Raw genomic sequence first — 27,714 nt, forward strand, 5'->3', positions numbered from 1 at the left:
CAGACACTGACAGATTAAGGCCGGAGTCAGACTTGAGTGAAACTCGCACGAGTCTCGTGTCTCAATACTCAGCAATGCTGCCGGCACTCGAGACCGGAGTGTTCGGTTGCATGTATTTCTATGCAGCTGAGCGCTCCGGTCCAAGTGCCGGCGGCAGTGCCGGATATTGAGACACGAGACTCGTGCTAGTTTCTCGCAAGTGTGACCCCAGCCTAAGACAACAGCTGGCAAGTATATTACTGGGGGACAAAGAACTTGGGTTAGCAACTCCACTCCTGTGATTTGGCTTTTAAATTGCTGGCGCTTAAAGGGAATCGGTCACTGTAATTTGGAGGCATGTAAATCCAGGCCTCCAACATAGGCATGTGAGGGGGGGGGGGGGGGGGGGTCGCACATATTAAGCAAAGCATCGCATTAGCTAAGCATCCAGCAAGAGACAGTTACTCCATGACAAGGAACTAACATCCACCTTCTCTCTTCATACAGGTAATCATGTTATTCAACTTCTGATCTGCACCAGCCTGGATGTATCTCACCCTATTCAATGTTAGCAAGCAGAGTGAATGGTAATCATGTTGCTTCGCTAAAACAATGCTTTGGTTACTGCGTGCGACCCTTCACATGCCAATGTTGGAGGCCTATGTAAATGGCCTGTGTCCAGTTCGATGGGCAGTGTTTCTTCTTTCTCCACCCCATCCGTGGCCCCCGTCCACGATCTTTGCAGGTATTAGAGAAGTTCAACTCCATAGTTCGCGTGCGCACAAAGCAATCTTGCTTCGCACAAGCGCAGTATGCTTTGCCCAACTGCAGGCAAAGCCGAAAATCATTACTAGGTATGCGCCGGTACACTATGTCCTGGAACACAGCGAAATACTTCAGGGACATAGTGTACCAGCGCATGCACAGTAATGATTTTCGGCTTTGCCCGCAGTTGAGCAAAAGCATACTGTGAGTACGTGAAGCAAGATTGCTTCGTGCACGCATGAACTATGGAGTTGAACTTCTCCAATACCGGCAAAGATTGTGGACGGGGCCATGGATGGGGTGGAGAAAGAAGAAACACCGCCCATCGGACCGGACACAGGCCATTTACATAGGCCTCCAGCTTCCGGTGACAGATTCCCTTTAATAAATGGTCAACTGGCAGTTTCAGATTTCTGACTAAGTTAAATGGTGGCAATAAGTCAGGAGATTTGTCAAATATTAACTGCACATCCAAAAATATTTAAAGAAGCACTTCAACCAAAATTTTCATCATAATTGCAATATACAAAGAGATTATACAGCACTGTGTACTTAATTTCTCATTCTGCATTTCTACCCAGCTCTTTTCCAAACCCCCCCCCCATTATGTCTGGCATCACATGATTAAAAAACTGACTAGCAGAATCCTTTTAAAATCATGTAGAAACAGGAGGTCAATATTCCCTGTATGAGTCATAAGACACTGCAAAAGTAAAAAGGAGGGGGGGGGGGGGGCAGAAAAGCAGAGTCAGGAGTTGGATGGGAATGATACATAGAGCAGAGAAGAGTAGAAAGGCAAAAAAAAAAAAAAAAAAAATTATAATAGTTAACTTATGCACAGGAAGCACTTTTGACCTTGCAGTGCAGATGTTAGTCTTGTTTAGCGTCTTTTAACAGCTTCCTAAGCCTAAGGCTACTATCACACATCATTTTTTTGCCGTCAGGCAGGATCCGGATATTTATAGAAAAAACGGATCCGGCATAAATTTTGGAGAACTGCAGAAACGGATCAGTTTTTCTGCCGGATCCGTCTAGCAGGTTATATCTGTTTCCTGGGGGCTGGCCAATTGGATCTGAGCATGCGCAGACTTAAAAAAAAAAAAAAAAAAAAGAAAGATCAGGTGGCTGGATGCGTCTTTTTCTGGATCGGGCGCATTCCGGCGCCCATAGACTTTCATTGTGGCAAAAAGCCGGAAGTGTCGGATCCGGCGCTTCTGGCTTTTTCGCCGGAGACAAAAAACGTTACAGTAGCCGTTTTTTCCAGACGCCGGAATGAGACAAGTAGCCGGATCCGGCAAAAAACGGATGAAACAATGCGATCCGGCGCTAATGCAAGTCAATGGGGAAAAACTGGAACCGGCATTGCATTTTGCCGGATCCGGTTTTACAAAAAAAAAAAGCCGGATCACGCCTGACGGCGAAAAACTGATGTGTGAAAGAGGCCTAACTCATAAGTTTTTCCAAGAGGAAGCAGTCAGAAAAATTAGCAGGTATGCCAGCATCTGAAAGTCCGTGTGCGCACATACTCAGATACGGAGATCATGTTGTGCAGTGTAGGTCTAGCCTACTACTATGGTGTATGGGCCAATCTGCCATTGTAGAAATTGTGCCACTGCTAATGCGACTTTTATCGCCACAGAGCAAAGAAAACCGTAATGACACATGTTATTGAAGCAGGTAACAACTGAAAATGAATCAACTAAGTAAACTATATATTAGTTTGTGGACTACACTATATAGGTACATTTGCACTAAAACTGAAAGTGTTAAGAGTAACCAATATATTTTTTTGTAAATCAAAATATGTACACATGAAAATGAGCAACTTAGTAAGCTCTCTTATCAGTGAAATCTGCTTCTCTCTCGCCCTGGATTGATCTTTTGCTAAATTCAGGGGTAAAATATTTTTAACACCTTCATAAAGTAGACCTTTTTCACCTTTTCATTTCTTTTTTGCTCCTTCATCCCAGAGCCATAACTTATTTTTCGAGGACGAGTTGTACTTTTGAATGACACCATTGGTTTTATCATACCATGTACTCAAACGGGGGAAAAAAAAAAAGTGCAATTCTACAACAGTTTGGGGTTTTTTTTTGTTTTTTTTTTTAAACACCATTTTCACCAAGTGCTAAAACTGACCTGTCATTAGGAGTTCATAGACAAAACATGTCTAGGTTCTTTATTTAAGTGGTGAAAAAAATCCTATGTTTTTTTAAAATATATATATATTTTTTTTACTTTTGTCATTTTCCGAGACCCGTAGTGTCTCCATTTTTTGCGATCTCTGGTTGCATGGAGGACTTATTTTTGCACACTGAGCTGACTTTTTATTGATACCATTTTGGTGAAGATCTTTTGATCACCCGTTATTCCATTTTAATGCAATGTTGCGGTGACCAAAATAACGTAATTCTGACGTTTTGATTTTTTTCCTTGCTACGCTGTTTAGCGATCAGGTTAATTTTTTATCGATTGGGCGATTCTGAACTCAGCGATACCAAATGTGTGTATATGTTTGATTTTGAATGGGGTGAAAGGGGGGTGATTTTAACTTTTACTTTTTTTTTTTTTACACTTCTGGCAAGATTCAGTAGTCTCCATGGGAGACTAGAAGCTGCCATAACCCAATAGGCTCTGCTACATACAGGCAATGATCAGATCACCTGTATGTAGCAGAATTGCTGACTTTCTATGAGCACTGACCACCGGGCAGCACTGACAACCATAGAGGTCACCCACCTGTGACCCGCAGTCACATGACAGGGGGGGGGGTGTCACCAGTGGGTAGAATTCCAGCCAGATGGCCGCAAGTGCGACAGCGAATATTTAACGGACTGGTATCCGCGGATGGATCAAGATTCCACCCACGGCTGCTCCTACACATGTCAGGTGTTCAGCACATGTCGTGAAGGCGTTAAAGTATGTAAGATAGGAAATACTGGTGTTACTGATAAGATTCTGTGTAGCCATGAGTAGGGGGGAGCTTCGCCTCTAGATCATCCCTCTCCCACCACATCTGGACAGTAGCAGCTAGTATCTTGGCAATGTAATCTGGACTCTGAACAGATTTTACCTGTGAATTTTAATAATGATCAGTCCAGGAGGAGAAAAGCCAATATTTTTGCTAATGGTATGTGCTGAAGATGAATAAAGATCGCTTTATTTCAAAACCAATGTCATTGATCAAAATTTTCCTCTCCACAATGTAGGGAAGAGGGATCCTGATAGGTAGTCTCCCTCAGCAGCAGATTATCTACAGGCAAAACAGACCAGACCAGCTCTTATCAGAGCCACTTTTAGCAATGCTCTTCTTCCAAAAGCTAAATTGAGGCTTTTTCTTACGATGAGTTGTTATTTTGAAAGACCCTATATAAATTTACTGCTACTAATATACAGAAAAACAAAATGTGACTTCTTAGCTGCGTTTTAAATTTTATAGCGTTCACTGGAGCAAGAACTTTTTGCGGGCTAGAATTTTTGTTATATAATTCATAGTGGTAATATAAATGTGCTTTTGTTGTAATTCTATCACTATAATTTAAGACCCATAACTAACTTTTCCAGTAGCACCATGTGATGACTTAAAACTTTCTGCATGGCAAACTGTAGTATCAGTACCCAGGGTACATTGTATTTTTCATTTCATTTTTAATTAAGGGGGTGAAGGGAGATAACAAGTCTAAATTGTTTATTTTTTCTATACAATGTCCATTGACTTTCAGACCGTGCAGAAAAATAAAGAAAAAAAAATTTAAGAAACAGAACAGGAAAAGTGGGGAGGCACATTTAAGCCTTTTCAATTTTGTAGTTCATTTCTTTAGTTGTTCTTGAACTGGTGACTGCTTGAACAATAAGTTACAATACAGTGCTTCATAGGGGCACAACCATGAAAGATATGAGGTCACTGAGTAGGCCCTCAGCAACAATGACAACACCAAAAGCACATTAAATTACAAATACGTGCTAGTTATTAGTGATGGGCAAACGCAAACAGTAAACTTCAGCATCAGTACCGAATACCTACTGTTCAGGCATGTACACCAAACACTGACTTCACCAGGAAGTCCATGTTACTGTTCGGGTTTGCCCACTCGCCCCCCCCCCGAACACTGGGTGTTTGTTGCGCTGTCATATGCACGACAGCACAGCAAACATCGCTTCTGATTGGCGGTAAAATCATTACCTCCGGTCAGACAGCTGCGGTTGCCGTGCTGTCATGTGACAGCGGATTGGAGGTATAAGTTTTACCTCTGATCAGTGGTGTGAGCTGATGGGACGCCTGCTGCTGCCGCCAACAGCAAGAGTAGGAGCGGCTGATGGGAATATTCATCAGCTGACATCTGTGCTCTAAACAAATTTAAAAAAAAAAAAAAAAAACCTGGCATAGGTTCCCCTATATTTTTGATAACCAGCCAGGCAAACCTGACAGCTGCAACCATCAGCTGTCAGCATTAGCAAGGCTAGTTATCAAATATGAAAGGGTCCCCATTCTTTTTTTGTTATAAATTTAAAACTGCGCGTGGACACCCCCCCCCCCCCCCCCCCCCCCCCCCCCCCCAAGTGTTTGACAACCAGCCAAGCTAAAGCTGACAGCTGGAAGCTGGTATTCTTAGGCTGGCAAGGGGCCACTGCCCCCCACCAGAGCTTAAGAATAGTAGCCCGCAGCTTCCCCAGAAATGGCAAATCTATTAGATGCGGCAAATCTGGTGCTTTGCCCTACTCTTTCCACTTGCCCTGTACCAGTGGCAAATGGGGTTCATATTTGTGGGGTTGATGTCATCTTTGTATTTGTAACTGTAAAGCGCTGCAGAATATGTTGGCGCTTTATAAATAAAAATTATTATTGTATTGTCTGTTGACATCAAGTCCACAGCTTAGTAATGGAGAAACGTCTACAAGACATTGTAAAGGAGAGTTCACCAGGAGAATTTCCCTGCGGTGAACACTTCTGCACCGTGAGACTCACTGTGCTAGCAGGAATCTCACCAGAGGGAGGTAATCGCAGTTCATTGGCCCAGCTGGCAACACAGCCTCAGTGACCTGCAGTAAGCTGAAAGATATCACCACTGCTCACTGATGCTGCGCTCTCAGAAGCTCATTCATCAGTGGTTCTCAACCTCAACAGTTGCATATTGGCATCGTCCAGATGTTAAACTAGAAAACACAAGCCATGGATTATGGCGTGGGACAAAACGTCAGACAGGTGTGGGTTCCGGATTTTTTAAATTTCTACTTTATTACAGGAGACAAGGAATTCCATGGAATGGGTTTTATACACACCTGTTATAAGAAAAAAAAAAAAAAAAAAAAAAAAAAGTGTATTTTGTTTTTATTTCAAATAAAGGACTTTATTCTTGCTGTGTATTTATTTACAATATAACTATAGGATTAGCAATGGATAGGAGTCTCAGACACCTCTCCATTACCAAGTTGTGGGCTTGATGTCACCAGTCAATACAGAGGTGAAAAACCCCACTTGCCACTGCTACAGGACAAGTGGGAAGTGCTACTGTTGACAGCAGCAGTTATTGGCTGTTGCGAGCAGTAGTCTACTAGCCATTTATCACAGCCATGTAGAAGACTCATGAACTCCATACAGAGTTTCACCAAAAAGGAGCCAATTCTTGACAATGTAGAATGATGCAAAGTTGAAAAACTAAAGCGTGCAAGTTTGTTCTATGTAAACAGATTTGTAAACCACATTCACATGTACCAGGCTTTGAGGTGGTTTTATTGCACACTATAAGATGCATTACGGCCATTAAAAAAAAAAAAAAATCCGTACATGAAAATTGGACACATGAATAGGACCCAAGCCACATGCAATTCATAAGCCACATCTACAAACACACCTCATCAGGGACATCTTTTGAATCTTGTTGAGAAGCCACTGCTCTGCGTGCAAGAGCTCCAGCACGAATGTTACTTAGGTAGATGTTGCGCTCTGGAGGTGGACCGCCACGTGGTTGGCCTCTTACAGTAATAGCACATCCTGAGAGGACCTGTAAAATAAATAACAATTAGTAAAGAAAATGCATTTCACTAGCATACAGTACGTCTAAATGCTATAAAAAAAACCACCAGATTAAACCAGAGATCAATAGCTCAATGTGTTAAAAAAAAAAAAAAGTTCCTGCGCTGAGATACTATAAATGTGCCCCTGCTGTGTACTGTGTAATGACCGTACAGTGATGACATGGTCTGATCATATCACATCTCTTGGGCAGGCGAAGAAAAAAAAAAAAAAAAAAAAAAAGTATACTGATATTACAGCAGGGGATCACAGCTGATTCTTTGTGAGGTGAAACAAATGCTACTTGTTTTTAAACAGGTTTTACCTCACAGAAAGAATCAACTGTGACTCCCTCCTGTCTTGCCTGTATATTCTTCTTTGGGAAGCGAAAGCAATGCGCGTCGGGGCAGAGGGACGCCCTTCATGTGAGCCAACAGCGAGCCATTCAGGTAATGACATTGCTTTACAGCGCAATATAGATCCCTAAAAACCGCACTGTACCTCATGACCTCAGGGGGGTTTTTTTTGTGGGGGGGGGGGGGTACGGGGAACTCTTGATAAACTACTGATCTGCATTAATTCCTGGCTGGTGCAATTTTAGAAGTTGAGGCTTAATACAGGTGTGCAAATAGTATTGTAACCACTGATTTCTTATGGTGTGTACCAATAGGAGTGAATTACATAGCATCTGTATTTAAATTGAATGTACACTTCTGCTGTTATTGGCATCACATGAGAAGGTAATTACTCCCTCTCTTGTTGTACTTGCAACTTTCTTGCTGTAATTGCTTTTAAAGATGTTTCAATAAAAGTTAATTTTAACCTTTATGGTACTTCACTTCATTTCTTGTATATCGAGATGAGATCCTCAGACCCCTTGTGAGACCATATGCTGGTGCGGTTGGCCCTGGGTTCCTCCTAATGCAGGACAATGCCAGACCTCATGTGGCTGGAGTGTGTCAGCAGTTCCTGCAAGATGAAGGCATTGAAGCTATGGACTGGCCCGCCCGTTACCCAGACCTGAATCCGATTGAGCACATCATGTCTTGCTCCATCCACCAGTGCAGGGCCGCCATCAGGGCATGACAGGCATTACACCTGTATGGGGCCCCGCCGCCCCGGGGGCCCAGCAGCGCCTGAGCAAGCTGGGCGTTGCAGCCTGGTCCGCTCTCGCCGCTCGGGTCCCGGCCGGGCCCCACCTACAAATATTTCAGCGGTTCGGGCCCCCCCCCGTTCTCCCCCAGGCCTCTGCCTGTACATTCAGTTCACTCAGTCTGACTGACAGGACAGCCGGCCAGCACTTGGCTCCTCCTCCCCAGTCCACCATCGTTGGATCATGGTCACTCCCAGCACCGCCCCCGGCTCACCACGTGATGTGACGTCACACGCTGCCTCTTCACTTCCTCATTCCTGAGATAGCTGAAGAGCGGTGTGCACGTGGCATCAGCGTGGGAGCGGCTGCAGGCCTGCACCAGAGCAAAAGAAGACGTCGGGTCCCGGGGACGGCGGGTCACGGTCTGACGATGCTGTGGAGGAGTGGACGGCCAGTGAGCAGGTAAGTGAATTCTTTTTATGTCTGTCTGGCTGCAGCCTGCTGATCATGATTCATGGGGATGGGGACATTGGGGGCCGAGGGGCGCCTGTTTCTCAGTCTGAAGTTTGGGGGGGTTGGAGTCTCTGGGGGCCCGGTTGTGTCATATCATGGGGGGGTCCTGTGGGGACCCAGGGGCCCGGCTGATGGTGGGGGACCCAGGAGCCTGCCTGGCTGTCCGTGGGGGGTCACCCAGGGGCCCGCCCGGCTGTCCGTGGGGGGCCTGGGGGACCCAGCCGATGATGGTGGGGACCCAGGGGCCTGCCCCGCTGTCCGTGGTGGGTCACCCAGGGGTCCAGCCGATGATGGTGGGGACCCAGGGGCCTGCCCGACTGTCCGTGGGGGGGGGGGGGGGGGGGGTGTCACCCAGGGGCCCACCCGGCTGTCCGTGGGGGGGGGACCCAGGGGCCCACCCGGCTGTCCGTGGGGGGGGGGACCCAGGGGCCTGGGGGACCCAGGGGCCCAGCTGATGGTGGGGACCCAGGGGCCCACCCGGCTGTCCGTGGGGGGGGGGGGGGGACCCAGGGGCCCGCCCGGCTGTCCGTGGGGGGGGGGGGGGGTCACCCAGGGGCCCACCCGGCTGTCTGTGGGGGGGGGGGGGGGGGGGGGGGGGGTCACCCAGGGGCCTGGGGGACCCAGGGGCCCAGCTGATGGTGGGGACCCAGGGGCCCGCCCGGCTGTCCGTGGGGGGGGGGACCCAGGGGCCCGCCCGGCTGTCCGTGGGGGGGGGGGACCCAGGGGCCCGCCCAGCTGTCCGTGGGGGGGACCCAGGGGCCCGCCCGGCTGTCCGTGGGGGGGGGGGGGGGGGGGGGGGTCACCCAGGGGCCCAGCTGATGATGGTGGGGACCCAGGGGCCTGCCCGGCTGTCCGTGGGGGGTCACCCAGGGGTCCAGCCGATGATGGTGGGGACCCAGGGCCCTGCCCGACTGTCCGTGGGGGGGGGGGGGGGGGGGGGTCACCCAGGGACCTGGGGGACCCAGCTGATGGTGGGGACCCAGGGGCCCACCCGGCTGTCCGTGGGGGGGACCCAGGGGCCCGCCCGGCTGTCCGTGGGGGGGGGGGGGGGGGTCACCCAGGGGCCCGCCCGGCTGTCCGTGGGGGGGGGGGGGGGGGGGGTCACCCAGGGGCCCAGCTGATGATGGTGGGGACCCAGGGGCCTGCCCGGCTGTCCGTGGGGGGTCACCCAGGGGTCCAGCCGATGATGGTGGGGACCCAGGGCCCTGCCCGACTGTCCGTGGGGGGGGGGGGGGGGGTCACCCAGGGACCTGGGGGACCCAGGGGCCCAGCTGATGGTGGGGACCCAGGGGCCCGCCCAGCTGTCCGTGGGGGGGACCCAGGGGCCCGCCCGGCTGTCCGTGGGGGGGGGGGGGGGGGGGGGTCACCCAGGGGCCCGCCCGGCTGTCCGTGGGGGGGGGGGGGGGGGGGGGTCACCCAGGGGCCCGGCTGATGGGGTGAGCCAGGGCCCAGGGAGACAGATCTCCAGTGCCAAGATTAGTAGGCACATTGTCTCCACCTGCAGCTCAGCCTGTAGTCCTATATGGGGCATCAGCCTACTCAGGACAAATTGCACAAGTACTGTTAGGGTCCAATTTCTCATGTTACACTTGGGGAAAAACAAACATTGGGGGTGAAAAGATCATTTTTGTGAAAATAAAATTAGATTTTAGATTGGCAGCTAATAAAAATCAAATACAAGCGGTTAGTATGTTAATCAAAAGCCCAAGACAATAGAAAAGGCTGCTTTGTAAACAGGGTTAAAGTTAGAGTAGAAAAACTAGGTATTAGACCTACCGGTAATGATGTTTCCAGGAGTCCATCCTGACAGCACTATGGACGTCCTCCTCCTCCTTACAGGGACAGGAAAGCACACGAGAGGTAGGCCATGTCCCACCCCCTTTCCCTCAGTGATTTGACAAGTACCACAAGGTGGATGATGCTAGTAACGGTTTAATGAAACAATCATATTACAGCATATGACATAACATAATACAACATAGTATAACATAACAGGGAGGGAACTACCCGTGCTGTCAGGATGGACTCCTGGAAACATCATTACCGGTAGGTCTAATACCTATTTTCCAGGACGTCCACCTGACAGCACTATGGAGAGTACCAAAGCACCTCCTCAGGGTGGGATTACTGCTTGGAGAACTTTTCTCCCGAATGCGGTTTGTTGGCCAGCTAACACATCTAGTTTGTAGTGTTTGCAGAATGTATTAAGACTAGCCCAGGTTGCCGCTCGACAAATTTGATCAACTGACGCCCCCGCCCGCTCGGCCCATGAGGCCGATACCGCCCTTGTAGAGTGGGCTTTTAAGGAATCAGGCGGGCTGGCGCCTTCAGCCTGGTAAGCGTCCGAGATTACTGAGGTAATCCAACGCGCTATGGACGCCTTAGAGGCCTTCTTCCCTTTATTCCTACCACCAAAGAGAACGAACAGGTTCGGGTCGATACGCCAACTATTGGTGGCCTCTAGGTATTCTATAACTGCGCGCCTCACGTCTAGCGAGTGGAGCCGCCGCTCCTCATTTCGGGGATTATCGCAGAAAGAGGGTAACACTACCTCCTGGTTCAGATTTCTTGTAGAGGCTACCTTCGGGGTAAATGCCGGGTCTAACCTTAGGATTATACTATCCTCTCTTATCTGGAGGTATGGATCCTTAGTGGATAGGGCCTGGATCTCCCCTATTCTTTTGGCCGTGGTAATGGCTACTAGAAAGGCCGCTTTACGAGTGAGAGCAGGGATGGCTATCTTCTCACTAAGGGCGAAAGTGTCCGAGCAGAGGAACCGAAGTACCAGGCCCAGGTCCCATGGCGGGGTGAGCTGCCTAATCGTGGGGCGCAGGCGCTGTGTGGCTTTTATAAACCTTATCACCCAGGGATGTGCAGCTAACTGATAATCATAGAAGGCGCTCAAAGCTGAAACCTGGACTTTTAGAGTACTGGGCTTGAGGCCTTTATTAAAACCTGCCTGCAGGAACCCTAGTATGTTAGGGAGATCCGGGGTACCTGCCACGAGCCCGGACCTGCCACCCTCCAAACAGAATCTCTTCCATATCTTCCGATAAATTGCCGACGTCACCGGCTTCCTGCTGGCCTGTAGGGTGGATATGACCTGCTCCGACAATCCTTTTGCCTTCAGGATGTCCCTCTCAGGATCCAAGCCGATAGATGGAGTCTTGCTGGGTCCGGGTGGTGGATCGGGCCCTGGTGGATGATGTTCTCCCACAAGGGCAGCTCGACTGGATCTTCTACTGCCATGGCTCCCAGAAGGGAAAACCAGCTTCTCCTCGGCCAGTATGGCACTATCAATATCACTCTTGCGTGGTCCTCGCGTATCTTTCTGAGCACTGCCGGTATGAGGGCCAGTGGTGGGAACGCATAAGAGAGGGATTCTCCCCAAGTCTGACTCAGGGCGTCTACGCCCTCTGGATGGTCCATCGGATTTAGGGAGTAGAATCTGGGAACCTTCGAGTTCTTGCGGCTTGCGAAGAGATCTATACTGGGGTTCCCCCAGCGCTGACAAAGCTGGTTGAAGATCTCCATGTTCAATTCCCACTCTGTCGGGTGGATCTGTTGTCTGCTCAGGTAGTCCGCCACTTCGTTTTGGGAACCCTCTAGATGTACCGCGGTCACGGATCGAACTGTCCGTTCTGCCCACGTGAATATCTTTTCCGCCAGTGCCTGTAGTGGTTGATGCCTGGTTCCTCCTTGGTGTTTCAGGAATGCCACTGTCGTTGTATTGTCGGATAAAATGCGAACATGACGACTCTTTAGTACCGACCGGTTTCTCCGCAACGCTTCCCAGACCGCGAAGAGTTCCTTGAAATTGGAGGATCTGGCCTTGATGCTTGCTGGCCACTTCCCCTGGAAGATCTTCCCTTCTATGTGGGCTCCCCATCCCCACGCACTTGCGTCTGTGGTGACTACCACGTATGGAGAGGTTGTCCAATGCACGCCCACCTGAAGGTTCCTGGCCTGTAACCACCAGCGAAGGGACTCCTTTACTCGTCCTGAGAGTCTTAGGGGTTTGTCTAGCGACGCCTGACTCCTGTCCCACCTCGCGAGAATTTCTCTTTGTAACAACCGCGAGTGGAATTGGGCCCAACGGACACACTGGATGCAGGCCGTCATGAGGCCCAGGACCTCCATTGCTTCCCTTATGGAGCATTGACGCTTCAGCAGACCTCTGGTTCTGGCCTGAATGGACTTCTGCTTCTGCTCGGGTAGCCAGGATATTCTGTCGGCTGAGTCTAGGAGGACTCCCAGGAATACCTTTCTGGTGTTTGGTGTGAGGTCCGACTTCTCCCAGTTGATCACCCAGCCCAGGAACTCCATCACAGTAGTTGTTCGGATCCTGTCTCGGATGAGCGCTTCTTTGGATCTTGCCACCAGTAAGAAGTCGTCCAGGTACGGCACAATCACAATACCCTGATCTCTCAGGTAGGCCACCACCTCTACCACCAGCTTTGTAAAGATCCTGGGAGCGGAGGCCAGCCCGAATGGAAGACCCTGGAACTGGAAATGGCAGGTCCGGGCTAGTGAACTGATCGCGAACCTTAGTAGGCTTTGGGATGAGGGATGAATAGGAACCTGATAATATGCCTTTTTTAGGTCTAGGGTGCACATAACTGCGTCCCTGTCTATCAGAGGAATTGCGGATCGGATTGATTCCATCCGGAACCTCCTGTATCTGACCCAAGCATTTAGTGGCTTCAGGTTTATGATGGTGCGGGCCTCGCCGGATTTCTTTGTAATTGCAAACAGGGAAGAGTAGTGACCTTTTCCTCTTTCTGATGGTGAAACTGGTATTATGACCCCTGAGTCTAACATGTCCTGAAGATCCGACCACATTGCGGAGTCCTCCTGGACGACAGTGGGGGCAATATATCTGTCGGGGGGAGGAGAATAGAGCTCTATCCTGTAACCTTCGCTGATGGTTCTGAGGACCCACTGATTGTTGGTGACTCGCGACCAGTTTGCTGCAAAGTGGCGAAGTCTCCCCCCAATGCCTATGGCGTCATTGTCTCCTCGACCTAGATGTCGATGCAAATGGGGGACCTCTGTTCTTCCCACTTTGGCTGAAGGAGCCTCTGTAGGAGCTTCTATTAGACCTCGCCCGGCCCCTAAACTCTGACTGTCCTCTGAAGAAGGAGCCTCTCCGAAAGGACTGGGACCGCCTGGGCTTTTCTTCCGGAAATCCCTTATTCTTATCAGACACCAGCTCAAGGATATTATCCAGGGCTGGACCAAACACCCTCAGACCCGAGAAAGGGATGGCACATAACTTGGCCTTAGAAGGGTTATCCCCCGACCAGGATCTAAGCCAGACTGCTCTCCGGGCCGCATTAGAGAGGGAGCTGTTTCTGGCCGCAAACCTAACTGATTCCGCCGACGTATCCGACAGGAACGCCGTGGCCGATTTCAAAAGAGGAAGAGATGCTAGTATCTCTGACCTCGGGGTCTTGTTGGTTAGGTTTTCCTCCAACTGCCCCAACCACAGGAACATAGACCTGGCCACCGAGGTGGCTGCTATGTTGGCTCTAATCAGGGCCGCCGACGTCTCCCATGTTCTTTTTAACAAGACGTCCGCCTTTCTATCCATTGGGTCTCGAAGACCGGATGAGTCCTCGGCTGGGATAGCCGATTTCTTCGTAACCTTGGCAACCGGGACGTCGATCTTAGGGACTTCTTCCCACGCCCGAGTTTCCTCGGGATCGAAGGGCAGTCTATCTTTAGAGCTTCGGGAGAGTGTCAACCGACGCTCTGCTTCCTTCCACTCCTCCTGGATCATTGCTTTGATGTGCTCGCTCACAGGGAACACCACCTGTTTGCGGGACACCAGTCCTCCAAACATTAAGTCCTGTCTGGACTGTGGCTTAGGGACTTCTTCCATCTGCATGGTATTTCTGACCGCGTGTACCAGCTCGTCCGTATCCTCCAGTCTGAATAGGTACTTTCTGTTCTGTTCCTGACTATCCCCCAGGATCTCGCCTTCTTCCTCCTGATCTGAGTTCCGGAAATCGGATTCCTCGCTAGGGCTCGCCTCTGATACTGGGACTGGTTCCCACCTCGGACGCTTGCGACCTGGCCCAGGGCTGGGGGATCGACGCCGGGACGTAGAGGCCTGAATCTCTTCCCTTATCAGCGACCTCATTTCGGAAAGCAGAGATGGCTGTTCCTCGCCTATGACTCTGGAGGTACAGGGACCGCATAGGGTCTTGCTATAGGTGTCTGGCAGCTTTACTCTGCACACCGGACATCTGACTGATTTGGCGGTGGCTTTCGCCGGGTCCTTCCCCGAGGGGGACTCAGCCGGGGTTCCCTTTTCCTGATAATATAAGGGGCACCTCATCAGATCTGGGCTGTGGGGACGGGTGGGGAGGGTGGTCTGCGCTATGCGCACTTACCCCTCCACCAGATGCAGTGTTGCCTTCCATTCCCTGGCGTCCGATGCAGTCACACAGCCTGGAACCACCTGTGACGACTCTGGAGAACGCTTTGGTCCAGGAGCACGCGCGCCCTGGATTTGAAACCGGCGTCTGACGTCACCGGATGTGACGCTGGTAAGCCGCGCCTCCACTTCCTGCCGGGCATCTGCGCGCGACCGCGCTCGGCGCGTGCAGGGAGCCGTTCCTGCTATGGTGCTCCGGCCTCCACTGCCCAGCGTCGGCGACGTCCTGCGGGTACTCGGCCCGCCGCCCCACTTCTGTCGGTGCCCGCATGGCCAGCCGCCTGCGGGGAGCCGACCCGTCCTGGAGCCGAGAGCCCCCCCCACCGGGAGGAACGGCTCCCTCCAGGAGCGCCGTCCTGCTCCTGGCCTTTGGAGCCGAGGGACTCCCCACCGGGAAGTTTCGGCCCCGGGACCTCTTGACAGGGGAAGGATTGGACCGGCCGCACGATCCCCTGGGTCCCTCCGGTAAGCTCTCGCGTGTCCCTCCGTGCAGGGACAGGAAAAACACTGGGGGAAAGGGGGTGGGACATGGCCTTTTAACCTCTCGTGTGCTTTCCTGTCCCTGTAAGGAGGAGGAGGACGTCCATAGTGCTGTCAGGTGGACGTCCTGGAAAAAGGGGTTACTAGAAATACTATGATAATACCCTTTTCTTATGAAAAGTGACTTCTTCCACTCCTGATGAAGTCACGTTAGTGATAAAACGTGTCAAGTAACAAGAGTGGCATCCCGTTCCTGGGACCAGGGCATTCATTATGGCTCGTCATGTTCAGTGAGCATGTCTTTGTTCTGCTAGTAGCAAGGGTGGCTTATCATAAGAAAAGGGTATTACAAAGCGGCCTTTTCTATTGTCTTGGGCTTTTGATTAACATACTATCCACTTGTATTTGGTTTTTATTAGGTGCCAATCCTATTGCTAACATGGCTGTTTGTTATTTATAAGGTGTCTTGTTGTAATATCATCAATATTTCTTGTTTAAACATAAGACTTTGATTGTAGAGTTATTTGAAATTCGGAGGATTTCATTGGCCACAACGAATACACTGAATATATGTGTTTATTATATACTTGTTGCTCTGGCATGCTACATAGAATACTGAACTTTTATTGAATATTGTTGTACATTTACTGTATATATTGCCCAGGACCGTCTAGCCGCTCCCTTATATATAGGTCACGTTTGGTGACACCTGCATATATTTTACATGTTTTTAGCATCTGTGGTGTTTTCCTGCACATCAGTATGTACTAAAAATTAACTTTATAAGGGTACGTGCACACGCTGCGGAATCCGCTGCGGATTAATCCACACGGATTTTGCAAAAACCGCAGATAATCCGCAGGTCCAAAGACCTGCGGATTATCTGCGGTTTGGTCCTGCGGATTCACTATCTCCACAATGGTGGAGATAGGAACCCGCAGCGGTTTCCGCAGAAAGAATTGACATGCAATTCTTTCTGCGGATTCAAAACCGCAGCAAATCTGAGCGGTTTTTTCCGCAGCGTCGGCACAGCGTTTTTTTTTTTCCATTCAAATGAATGGTACTGTACACCGCAGCTAAAACTGCTGCGTGTCCGCAGCGGCCAAAACCGCTGCGGAAACGCAGCGGAATCCGCAGCGTGTGCACACAGCCTAAGGGTGATCCCTGCATGTGTGTATGTCTACTTTGCTTTCTTTTTTTCTATTTGGATCTACTTTTTGACATACAGCGGTTGGATCCCCGATATATTTGGTCTGTTTTTCCTGATGGTGCCCTCCCTGTTCTGGTATTATACAACGTTTACTGACCGTGGGAACATAGACAAAAGATTTTTTGAATTCTGACTGTATAATGCTATGTGCACACGGTGCGGATTCTGCTGCGGATTTTTCTGCACAGATTTTACTAAATCCACAGGTCAAATGACCAGCATTTTTCCTGCGGATTTAGTGCATATTTTGTGCGGATTTACTGCAGTTTTTGTGCAGTTTTTCCCTGCGGATTTCAAGAATGGAGCAGGTGGAAAACTGCAGCAAAACCGCCCAAAAGAAGGGACATGCTGCTTCTTTTAATTCCGCACAAAATCTGCGCAGAAAAATCTGCAGCATGTGCACAGCGGATTTTGTTTTACGTAGCCAATAATGGTACTGTACATCACCTGCAGTTCTGCTGAGGATCTGTTTACAAAAAGTTACAAAAAAGTTGACAGACAAAAAAGTTTACAAAAAAAAAAAAACAAAAAGGTTACCAACAAAGAAGGTTACCAAAAAATAAGTTTATAAATGTTTATTAGGCTAGAGTAGAGTAGGGCCCTGCCAATAGAGTCTACCTTGTCATGGTGGCAGGCTTAAAAAAATCCTTTGGTCAAAACAAAAACTGATGGCTTGGTATGTGATATGGTGTTAATGTGTGATTGAGGGCATGGTAAAGTTTTTCGATGAAAGAGCGGAGGGATTTTGGAAGGTTCGCATGGTGAAGGAGGAGCTAGGGTGGAGGCAGAACTGGGGTGGAGCCTGGGCGGAGTCTCAAGGGGGCCCCATAAATTTTGCCAGTATGGGGCCCCGAAATTCCTAGTGGCAGCCCTGCACCAGTGTCACGTTGCACCACTGACTGTCCAGGAGTTGGCGGATGCTTTAGTCCAGGTCTGCGAGGAGATCCCTCAGGAGACCATCCGCTGCCTCATCAGGAGCATGCCCAGGCGTACAGTAGGGAGGTCATACAGGCACGTGAAGGCCACACACACACACAATACTAAGCATCTTCTCCATGTCATGAGGCATTTCCACTTAAGTTGGATCAGCCTGTAATTTGATTTTCCACTTTGATTTTGAGTATCATTCCAAATCCAGACCTCCATGGAATATTCATTTTGATTTGATTGATGATTATGTTTTATTATTCTTAACACATTCCACTATGCAATGAATAAAAATTTGCAACTGGAATATTTCATTCAGAGATATCTAGGATGTGGTATTTTAGTGTTCCCTTTATTTTTTTGAGCAGTGTATATTCATTATGTAAACTGGGAGGCAGGTCACTAAGGGATCAGTGACATGTCAGAAGCCATACTTGTGTACTTAGTGCAGATTTGTCACAAAACCTGAAGGTGTTTCCTGATAACAGCAAAGTGTCATGAAGTATCACACACATTGCTTATTTGTTGCAAATTTAAATCTGTAGTATATCAATTCTTTCAGCTGAAGATTTCACCCATACAAATAGGGGAAAATCTGCAGCAAAAAAAAAAAAAAAAAAGTTTTGCTGCCAAGAGAAGCAGAAGTGGTACAGATATTTGTGCACCAAATACATAACATATGCACATACCATTATACTACATTCACATATTGTGCTTTTTGCTCATTTTTATACAAGTCAAGTGCTGCTTTTTAGGTCAGGTGCACACGATTCGGAAGTAGCAGCGCTTTGGACGTATCGCAAGTTCGCTGCGTAAAAAGCACATCCATCTATTAAACTCAGGTGAATCCACTTGTGTTAACTGAACAACACAGATTCATTGCGTCCAATACATTCTACAGGTGAAATTTCTCTTGCGGAGACTAGTGTCACCACAGGAGAAATTGACATTCTGCAGTATGGAAAGACATGCCCCGCATGACAGTCTCCAAAAGGTGAGCCGCGGGTGTCTGTGGACATCTATGTGGCAACATCTGGATGCTGCTGGTTTGATGCTACTTAAGTACGCAGCATCAAACCCACAGCAATTACTGGTTGTATGTGCATAACCTCACAGTACCAGCAAATGCTATGAGACATCAGAAATCTCATGTACACGGATTCCGATTAATCAGCAGCATGTTAATTCTTTCAGTGTTTTTCACCCATAGAAATCAAGAACTGCAAAAAAGTTGCCATTCGTTTTTGGTGCGTTTTAAGTGAAACAAAAAAAAAAAAAAAAGTAGATGCAGCAAGATATTAAGCCCATTTAGTTTTGTGATTTTATCAAGTTTAAGCCAAATTATCTTTGTGTCCTCACCTGACAAGGGCAGTTAGGATTAGTACAATTTAATTAAATTAGTGACGTGTTAAAGTTAACACTGGCAGACCATCTCAAGGGCCCACCAACATGTAAAGATATGATGCGGTCAGGATCGCTGATACATCGCTAAGTGGTCACTAGTGAGCTGCCACACAGGCAGATCTCACCAGCGACATCGCTGGGGACGGGGGTCGCTACTTACCTGTCACACTAGGCGATCCTGCGTCCTCCCTCCCGGCTCCACGCTCGTCTCTCCACAGGAAGCGCCGGAGGAAGCTGACGACGAGAAACGGTCCAGGACGTTCTCGCGCGATCAGCGATAACCAGCGGGGGAGCAGGTCGTAGGCAAGTATCAGACACAGCGATGTCGCTAGCAATATCACTATAACGTCACAAGTTATAGCGATATCGCTTAGTGCGACAGTACCTTAAAACTAATCATTGTCCTCTCCCCTCTGCACTAGTCTGTCATTGTAAATTTGTTTACTGTTAATATCTAAAGCTTTGTATGCAACACCCTTTCACATGTACAGCACCATGGAATTAATGGTGCTATATAAATAAATAACATTGCCAGACCAATGTGTGAAATTTAACAATGCCTGCCATCCGAATGCACTACCAAAGCGTTTGGAAGCAGCAGTTGAATTGGTCAAGCATGATTTGCCATTTTTTACATTTGTATTTGTCTATTTTTTTCCATTACCTCATGAACCTTTTTGATCAGAATCGTGACTTTTCGGACATAATCTTCCTACACTAGACAGTTTAATCAAATTGCCCTTTTCACTAACCCCTCCAGTATCAAAACCTTACCATACAGTTGTGGCCAAAAGTATTGACACCCCTGCAATTCTGTCAGATAATACTCAGTTTCTTCCTGAAAATGATTGCAAACAAATTCTTTGGTATTATTATCTTCATTTAATTTGTCTTAAATAAAAAGAAACACAAAAGAGAATGAAGCAAAAACCAAAACATTGATCATTTCACACAAAACTCCAAAAATGGATGGGCCAGACTAAAGTATTGGCACCCTCAGCCTAATACTTGGTTGCACAACCTTTAGCCAAAATAACTGCGACCAACCGCTTCCGGTAACCATCAATGAGTTTCTTACAATGCTCTGCTGGAATTTTAGACCATTCTTTGGCAAACTGCTCCAGGTCCCTGATATTTGAAGGGTGCCTTCTCTAAACTGCCATTGTTAGATCTCTCCACAGGTGTTCTATGGGATTCAGGTCAGGACTCATTGCTGGCCACCTTAGAAGTCTCCAGTGCTTTCTCTCAAACCATTTTCTAGTGCTTTTTGTAGTGTGTTTTGGGTCACTGTCCTGCTGGAAGACCCATGACCTCTGAGGGAGACCCAGATTTCTCACACTGGGCCCTACATTATGCTGCAAAGTATTAAGTTACGTACCGGTAATGGTATTTTTCGGAAGCCCATGACAGCACCACGAGAGAGGGGATCCGCCCTTTAGGAACAGGAAACCTACAGATACAAAAAGGGCGGCACCTCTCCCACGCATCAGTTGGTTTACAGAGCTTGAGAGGCTACCATGGTTAGTACACAACATATACAACCTATCTACCCTATATAGCAGAAATATATATATATTTATTCTTTTTTTTTTATACCATCTCCCACATACCGTAAATTGTGGACAATCTTCTAAAGGAGTGCACCCCTATATGTGAACAAGGGAGGGAACTAAGGGTGCTGTCATGGGCTTCCGAAAAATACAGTTACCGGTACGTAACTTAATACTTTATTCGGACTCCCATGACAGCACCACGAGAGAATTACAGAGATGTAAACTAATTTAGGGCGGGACTACAGCCTGCAGCACCCTCAGCCCGATGGTGAGATCTGAAGAGGCACCCATATCTAATCGATAGTGGTTAAAAAAGGTGGAAGGAGATGACCAGGTGGCCACCTTACATATCTGATCAATTGACACTCCAGATCTTTCTGCCCAAGATGATGCCATGGCACGAGTGGAATGCGCCCTCAGGTTCTGCGGAGCCGGACCTCCACCTGCTGTGTAGGCAAGAGAGATAGCCTCCCTAATCCACCTCACTAATGTGCGTTTTGATACCCTACAACCTTTCCTGGGACCTTGGAAGGATAGGAATAATGCATTCTCCTTCTTCCAAGGATCCGTGGCTGCTAAATATTTAAGTAAGCATCTCCTAATATCTAATGCCTGAAGTTTTTGCTCCTTAGGGTTGGTCGGATTAGGGAGGAAGGAAGGCAGAACTATCTCTTGTGTCCTGTGAAATTGTGATGCTACCTTGGGAAGGTATGCTGGATCTGGCCTTAGGATTACTCCATCCTGTAAGAACTCTGTGTAAGGGGGCAATCTGGAAAGTGCCTGTATGTCGCTCACTCTACGTGCAGATGTTATCGCCACTAGAAAAGCTGCCTTAAGAGATATAATCTTTAATGAGGCCGAATCCAGAGGTTCAAATGGTCTTTCTGTCAAGGCCGTAAGGACTAAATTTAAGTCCCAAGGTACACATCTGTCTTTGTGTATGGGTCTCGATCTAGCCGCTGCTTTGATGAACCTTGCTACCCAATAGTTATTGGCAATATCACATGCAAACAAGGCCCCTAAGGCTGAAACTTGTACTTTTAATGTACTTGTGGAGAGACCCAATTCGAGACCCTTCTGGAGAAATTCCAGAATATGTTTAGTGGGAATTCCGTCTCTGGCGTCAAACTGAAAGGTGGACATGAATCGCTTCCAGGTCCTAGCATAAATGTTAGTGGTAATCAATTTCCTGCTTTTTAGGAGGGTATCAATTAACTTCTTGGAGAACCCTCTATCCTCTAACAGTGACCTTTCATAGACCACGCCGTCAAATGGAGTCTCGCTACTTGTGGGTGGCTGACTGGCCCCTGGTAGAGGAGATCCGGAAGGTTCGGCAGCACCCAGGGATCGCATACAGACATGGTCCTCAACCATGCAAACCAGGTCCTCCTGGGCCAAAAGGGGGCAATTAATATGACTCTTGCCCGATCTTCCCTGATCTTCCTTACTACCAGAGGTAGAAGATTTAATGGCGGGAAGGCGTATGCCAGAGAAAAGTTCCATCTTATCAGGAGGGCGTCCACTGCTAGTGGATTTTCCCTGGGATTCAGAGAGCAGAACGATTTTTCTTTTCTGTTTTCTCTGGTGGCAAAGAGGTCTACCTCTGGCCGACCCCATCTGCGGACAATCTGGTGGTAAATATCCCTGTTCAAAGCCCATTCTCCTTGCTTTAGAGCCTTGCGGCTTAGAAAGTCTGCCTTTACGTTGTCCTTTCCTCTGATGTGGAGCGCCGTCAAAGATAGAAAACTTCCCTCTGCTATTTGAAGGAGACGTTCTGTTGTCCGCATCAGGGCGTCGGAGCGGGTTCCACCTTGGTGGTTGATATATGCTACCGCTACCTGGTTGTCCGAGAGTATCCTCACGTGATGGCCCTGTAGGTACATAATGAGTTTTTTGACTGCCTGCTCTATCGCCAATAGCTCTCTTTGGTTGGATGAGATCTCCGTATCCCACTGTCCCTGTACCACTATGTCCCCCATATGGGCCCCCCAACCGAAGGGACTAGCGTCTGTGGTTATAACACGGGTTATCTGCGTTATCCAGGGCACCCCTGAGGCTAGGTTCTCATCATCGAGCCACCATCTAAGCGATGTGACAGTCGAGGGGCTTAGCAACAGTTGACCTTGTAAGGAGTGTCTTAAGGCCCTGCTATTAAATAGGACATCCTTCTGAAGGGCTCTAGTATGGAATTGTGCCCACCTAACTGCTGGGATGCATGAGGTTAGAGATCCCAACAGGGACATGGCCTGTCTGAGGGTCATAGAAGGATTATCAACCGCCCGAAGAACCTGCTGCTGTATCCTTTGCATTTTATCCAATGGCAACAGACACTGCTGAGTTTCTGAATTTAATAGTAAGCCTAGAAACTTTTGTATTTTTGAGGGCTGGAGTCGGGATTTCTCGTAGTTTAATATCCATCCGAGGTTTTCTAACCTGGACTTAGCTCTTTCTGTCAAGGTGAAAATATATTTTCTTATATAACTTATACTTTTATACTGTGAAACAATAAGTTTTTCCTAATTGCTTGCTAATGCAAATGTAACTGTATTAAAGATGGCTGCCAGTGTTCACTTTCACTTAAATTCAGTGTCTAAAGAGTTAAGTTAAGTTTCATTTCTCCTAAAAAAAAGATAACTCAGGAATATGAAGAAGAAGTAACCATCGGGAGACTTTTTGACGAATCAGAGAGACTGGACACTAGATGTATACTGCATAAACCCCGCCTAATGCACGCCTTCCCCTAACACTCAATATAGTATTGTGTATTTGTAAATAAAGCCAGTTGTTGTACTGCTCCTGACAGGTGTGGATGCGGGACATTAGCTAAGACTGAATCAGCTGCGTGTCTGAGTCATTCTTAATTGGTACCAGATGTTTTGCGCTCGCACAATGATTTGGAATGACTGGTGAATGAGGATTTATTGTCGTTTACGACCCCGACAATTTGGAGCCCAACGGGGGGCGTGGACAGTGATCCGAGGCTCCTCTGGACCCATGCCTGGATGTCTGTGGATGATACCTGTAGTGGCTGACCTCGAGGACTGATCACCCTCCAAAACACGGTAAGTGAGATCATATACACTGTATGTGTCACACTTGCTAGTGTCTCAGCCGTTATTGGTTTGTCTGTGGTCTCCTTGGGTCTGAGGGGTGACCGGTCGAGTGGTGAGACTGAGTGCGATCCTGTGCCACGCTCTGAACCAGCAACTGAGAGACGTCGCATTCTGCGCGTCCTCATGTACACCACACCTCCTCCACCGGTCATTGTACTCCATTTAACCACCCTACCCGTGACTATTGTCTAGTAGTGAATTGGAGTGATAAATTGAGCTAGTTGCAGATTGTGGGGCAACTTAGAGGAAGGGATAGGAGACGCAGCCTCTGTGATATTGTACCAACTAGGTAATTAAGACGTCCCGAGAAGGGACCACCTGTATTTCTGTGGAGGGCTCTCACTAGGAGACCGCCTCCCGACTGTTGGAATATCGTGGCAAGATAATCTGTTAATCACTGTTCAAGGTTAGGGAAAGGAAATATTGAGCGCGAGGCTCTTTTCCTGGTACGTCGAACGTGAGGCTCCGTACTGTGGAACATCAGTGTTGATATCGCTACCAGTGGTTTTTCTGCAGAGAACCATAGTATTCTGTAAGAGTCATGCTGCGTATCTTAAAGCAGAAGAAGTCTGTGCCCCACAAGTTAGATGAGGATGCGGTGGAGGTCAAGGCAATAGTAGCGTCACGGGAAGGCAAGAAGGCAGTCAAGAATGTTGAGAGATTGTGTAAGCATGTAGGATTGCCCTCGTCAGGGAGATTACAGCCGGCTATGTGGCATAATCTCATAGAGAACAAACGAGGCATGTTGAAAGATAAAGGATTGTTAGAACAAGCACAAGCTCATCTGCGAGTTGCGCGAGGCTTGAAGAATGAAGGATGGAAAGAGATTGATGGGGAAGGAGGATCAGACAATGCGGAACCTGTGTTTGGTTATAAAATGCCTTTGAACTGTGATCTTATAGATTGTAAAATGGCCGCCGTGCCACTGATGATGAAAATGCAGTCCCAACCACCGCCCTATAATGGCGACAAGACGAGCTCTCCAGAAGCGTGGGTGTGTCCTGTTTGTGGCGTGCAGAATCCAACCTGGGTGGAAACCTGCCGTGTGTGGGGCGGGCCGTCCTTGGGGTTCCGCCCAGACCATGGACGGAAGTGGGGCATGCCACGCCTCCACCGGCAGCCATCTTGGTGCACCCGGAATTCCTCCCCAGCCACTATGTCCGCTGGTAACACTTTCCGGCGAGTACTATCAGGGACCACCACTTCCTGAGAAACCTCCGGCACCGACCGATGCTGTTCCCACCTCTAATGTTCCTGTTTCTGTTCCGGCCTCTGGGCCTAGTCTCCCGGTGCAACCCACTGTGATATTTGTAAATACACCTGGTCAAGGTCCCTTCACTCTTGATGCCCTGACCGGCAGTACGGCTTTCCGGTCCGTAATGCGTATGAGGCGCCAAGCTATCGGAGATGATGAGGGATCAGAAGATTCTGACAATCAGGTTGCTACAATTCCCCCTGCCCCGCCACTGCTATTAGGTCCGTTCGAATCCCCCCGGCCCAGAAGGAGCCCACTACCTACCCCTCTCAACAAATCCTCTAGGTTGCCCCAAGACCCTGAAATCTGGTTCCCCTGTCATTCACGCTATTACATCACACCTCAGGGCTCCCAGGTTCTTTTCTCAGTGGGGTATGGGGACATAGTTACCCACCAGGTAGGAGCCATAGTGAACCCAGCTAACTCTACCCTGTCGCATAGAGGTGGTTTGGCCCAACAGATAGCTAAAAAGGGAGGCCCAGCCATAACCCAAGAGTGTCAGGCCTACCTTACCAATTATGGCCCCTTGCATCCAGGAGACGCTATGTCCACCCAGGGAGGGAATTTGCCCTGTGATATAGTGTTACACACTGCAGGCCCTATATATGATTACAGGACACCCGAGCATTGCCGTACAATATTGCAGACCGCCTTACAGACAGTGCTTATCTTTGCAGGACGGCTAGGGAGAGATACACTTCCTCGTAGAACTTTGGCTATACCATTGATATCTTCAGGACTCTTTGGATACCCACTGGGCCCCTGTATGAAGGAACACGTTGAAGTCATCAAGAATTGTCTCCAATCAACCCCAGATCTCGATTTACAAGAAGTTAGGATCGTCTGTTACCATGAATCCGGATTAGAGGGCATCATGCCCTTGGTAGCTGAATACATGATACCACTGATGCACACAGGTATAAAGCCCCTGGATGAGGTAATACCCACAGCACCCCCAACTGCCCCGAAGGATGAGGCAGTGACACATGACGAAGAAGAAGAAGGGCTGAAGCTGAAATACAAACCCTTCACTCCGGTACAAATTGATGCTATTGTTAACAAGTTACCTGACCCGGACAAATTTCCCATGCAGTATGTAAGGAAACTGGAACAGACTAGGAGCATCTACGGGGCTACATGGTCTGATCTATCAGGCATCACCTCAATCAAAGCCTCCGAATATTTTCTCCCCACCATCATGAAGGAATTGGACCCCACTAAAGCAGGACCTCTCAACAAGTTCAAGTCTGGAAAGGAGTTTATCGCTCAACTCACAAAGTGGGCCCAGGATCGTCTCTGTGACGAAGCAGGATCAATACAGGATATACAACAAGAATCTGGTGAAGCTGTGGAGAAATACGCTGCCAGACTAACTATGCAGTTTGAAGACTTGGGTTATTCAACTCATGTGAAGACGCAGGCAGCCTTGTTGGTCCGTGCTTTTATTGATGGTCTGGAAGATCCACTGAAGGATAAGGTCATGAAGCTTCGTCCCGAATTACCTGATGGTCCCCTAAAACAGGCCCTCACTGTTGTGAAGAGTTATCAGAAAATGCTTCAAAGGGAAGAAAAAGAAGCAGAAAAGGAAGCAGAGAAGGAAGCACAGAAGGACAAAGGCAAGAAGAAACCAGCCATGTATAAGGCAGAAGCCTCAGAAGTACCTGTTATGGTGTATCAGGCTCAGGATCGGTATGGATCACCACGCTTGAGGCCGAGAGGGTCCCAGGGCCAAAACTACAGGGACAGACCAGTTCGTGATGACCAAGGGAGACCTCTGTGTTGGGAGTGTGCCAGCCCTGGTCATATGAGAAGAAGTTGTCCTCGCAGGGGGCACCCTCAGAGACCTCTTCCTCCTCCACACTCATGAAGTTCAGGCCAACCGGTGCCCACTTTTCCCGCCACCTGTACTTCCTCGTCTTGTGGTACAGTGACCCTGGAAGTGGACAATCAACCTCTCAAGTTCTTAGTGGACACTGGGGCGGCCACCTCTGTTATCTCTTCATCTCAGCTGCCTCCTACAATCTCCCTGTCTTCAGATTTCCTCACATGTATTGGAGTTGAAGGTCAACAAACCTCATCACCACTCACTGTTCCCGTCCCAGCTGGCCCATTCTCTGGTGTCTTTGCCAAATTTCTGGTGTCTGAAACCTGCCCCGTCAACCTTCTAGGAGCTGACCTCCTTCAAAGGCTTCACGCTACCATCATCTTCGGTGATCAAGGGATGGAATTGCAATTACAAGATCCTGCCTCACAACAAGGCACTGAAGATCGTTGTGTCCTTAAGGCTTTCCCTCTGATGACTCTGCAAACGACACCTTCCCCGGATTTGCCCAATCTACCTACCACTCTGGTCAACTGGACCTGAGGATGTGGGTCTGCTCAAAGTGCCTCCAGTAAAAGTCCACCTCAAACCTGGGCACCCATACCCCAGACTACCTCAGTATCCGCGTAAGGCTGCCCAAGAGCGGAGCCTTGGAGTTCAGATTACATCCCTCTTACATTCTGGAGTGCTAATCAGATGTGTTTCACCCTGTAACACACCCCTGTTTCCAGTGAAGAAGAAGACAGCTCCTGGAGACCCTCCGAAGTACAGACTTGTACAGGACCTCAGAGCAGTCAATTCAGCCACCATCTTGGAAACTCCTGTGGTACCCAACCCAAACACCTTGCTTTCTCAAGTGCCTACTTCAGCAACACTCTTCACCGTTATTGACCTGGCTAATGCTTTCTTCAGTGTCCCGCTTCATGAAGACTCACAGTTTTTATTTGCCTTCACGTTTCAAGGATCTCAGCTGACCTGGACCAGGACACCACAGGGTGCCCAGAACTCCCCTAACCAGTTCACTCATGCTATGAAGATGACCCTGGATCCGTGGGTGTTACAGAATCTTCATGTCACACTTCTCCAGTATGTTGATGACCTACTCCTCTGTGGAACTGAAGAGAATCTGTTTGCTGCTTCTGAGT

The 27,714-nt window shown here is 48.6% G+C and overlaps 1 protein-coding gene across 2 annotated transcripts in view; it reads right to left on the reverse strand.

The window, feature by feature from the left end:
- Window positions 1-27,714, reverse strand: part of SND1 (staphylococcal nuclease and tudor domain containing 1) — a 956,786-nt gene that overhangs the window by 915,056 nt on the left and 14,016 nt on the right. For both annotated transcript variants that reach the window (XM_073579241.1, XM_073579240.1), the window contains exon 2: window positions 6,597-6,746. In XM_073579241.1, coding sequence (XP_073435342.1) covers window positions 6,597-6,746 — 150 coding nt within the window. The remainder of the gene's footprint in view (window positions 1-6,596; window positions 6,747-27,714) is intronic.

Source organism: Dendrobates tinctorius, unplaced genomic scaffold, assembly GCF_039654945.1.
Source record: "Dendrobates tinctorius isolate UK_male_01 unplaced genomic scaffold, ASM3965494v1 ptg000062l, whole genome shotgun sequence".
In the NCBI taxonomy this organism is placed as follows: Eukaryota; Metazoa; Chordata; class Amphibia; order Anura; family Dendrobatidae; genus Dendrobates; species Dendrobates tinctorius.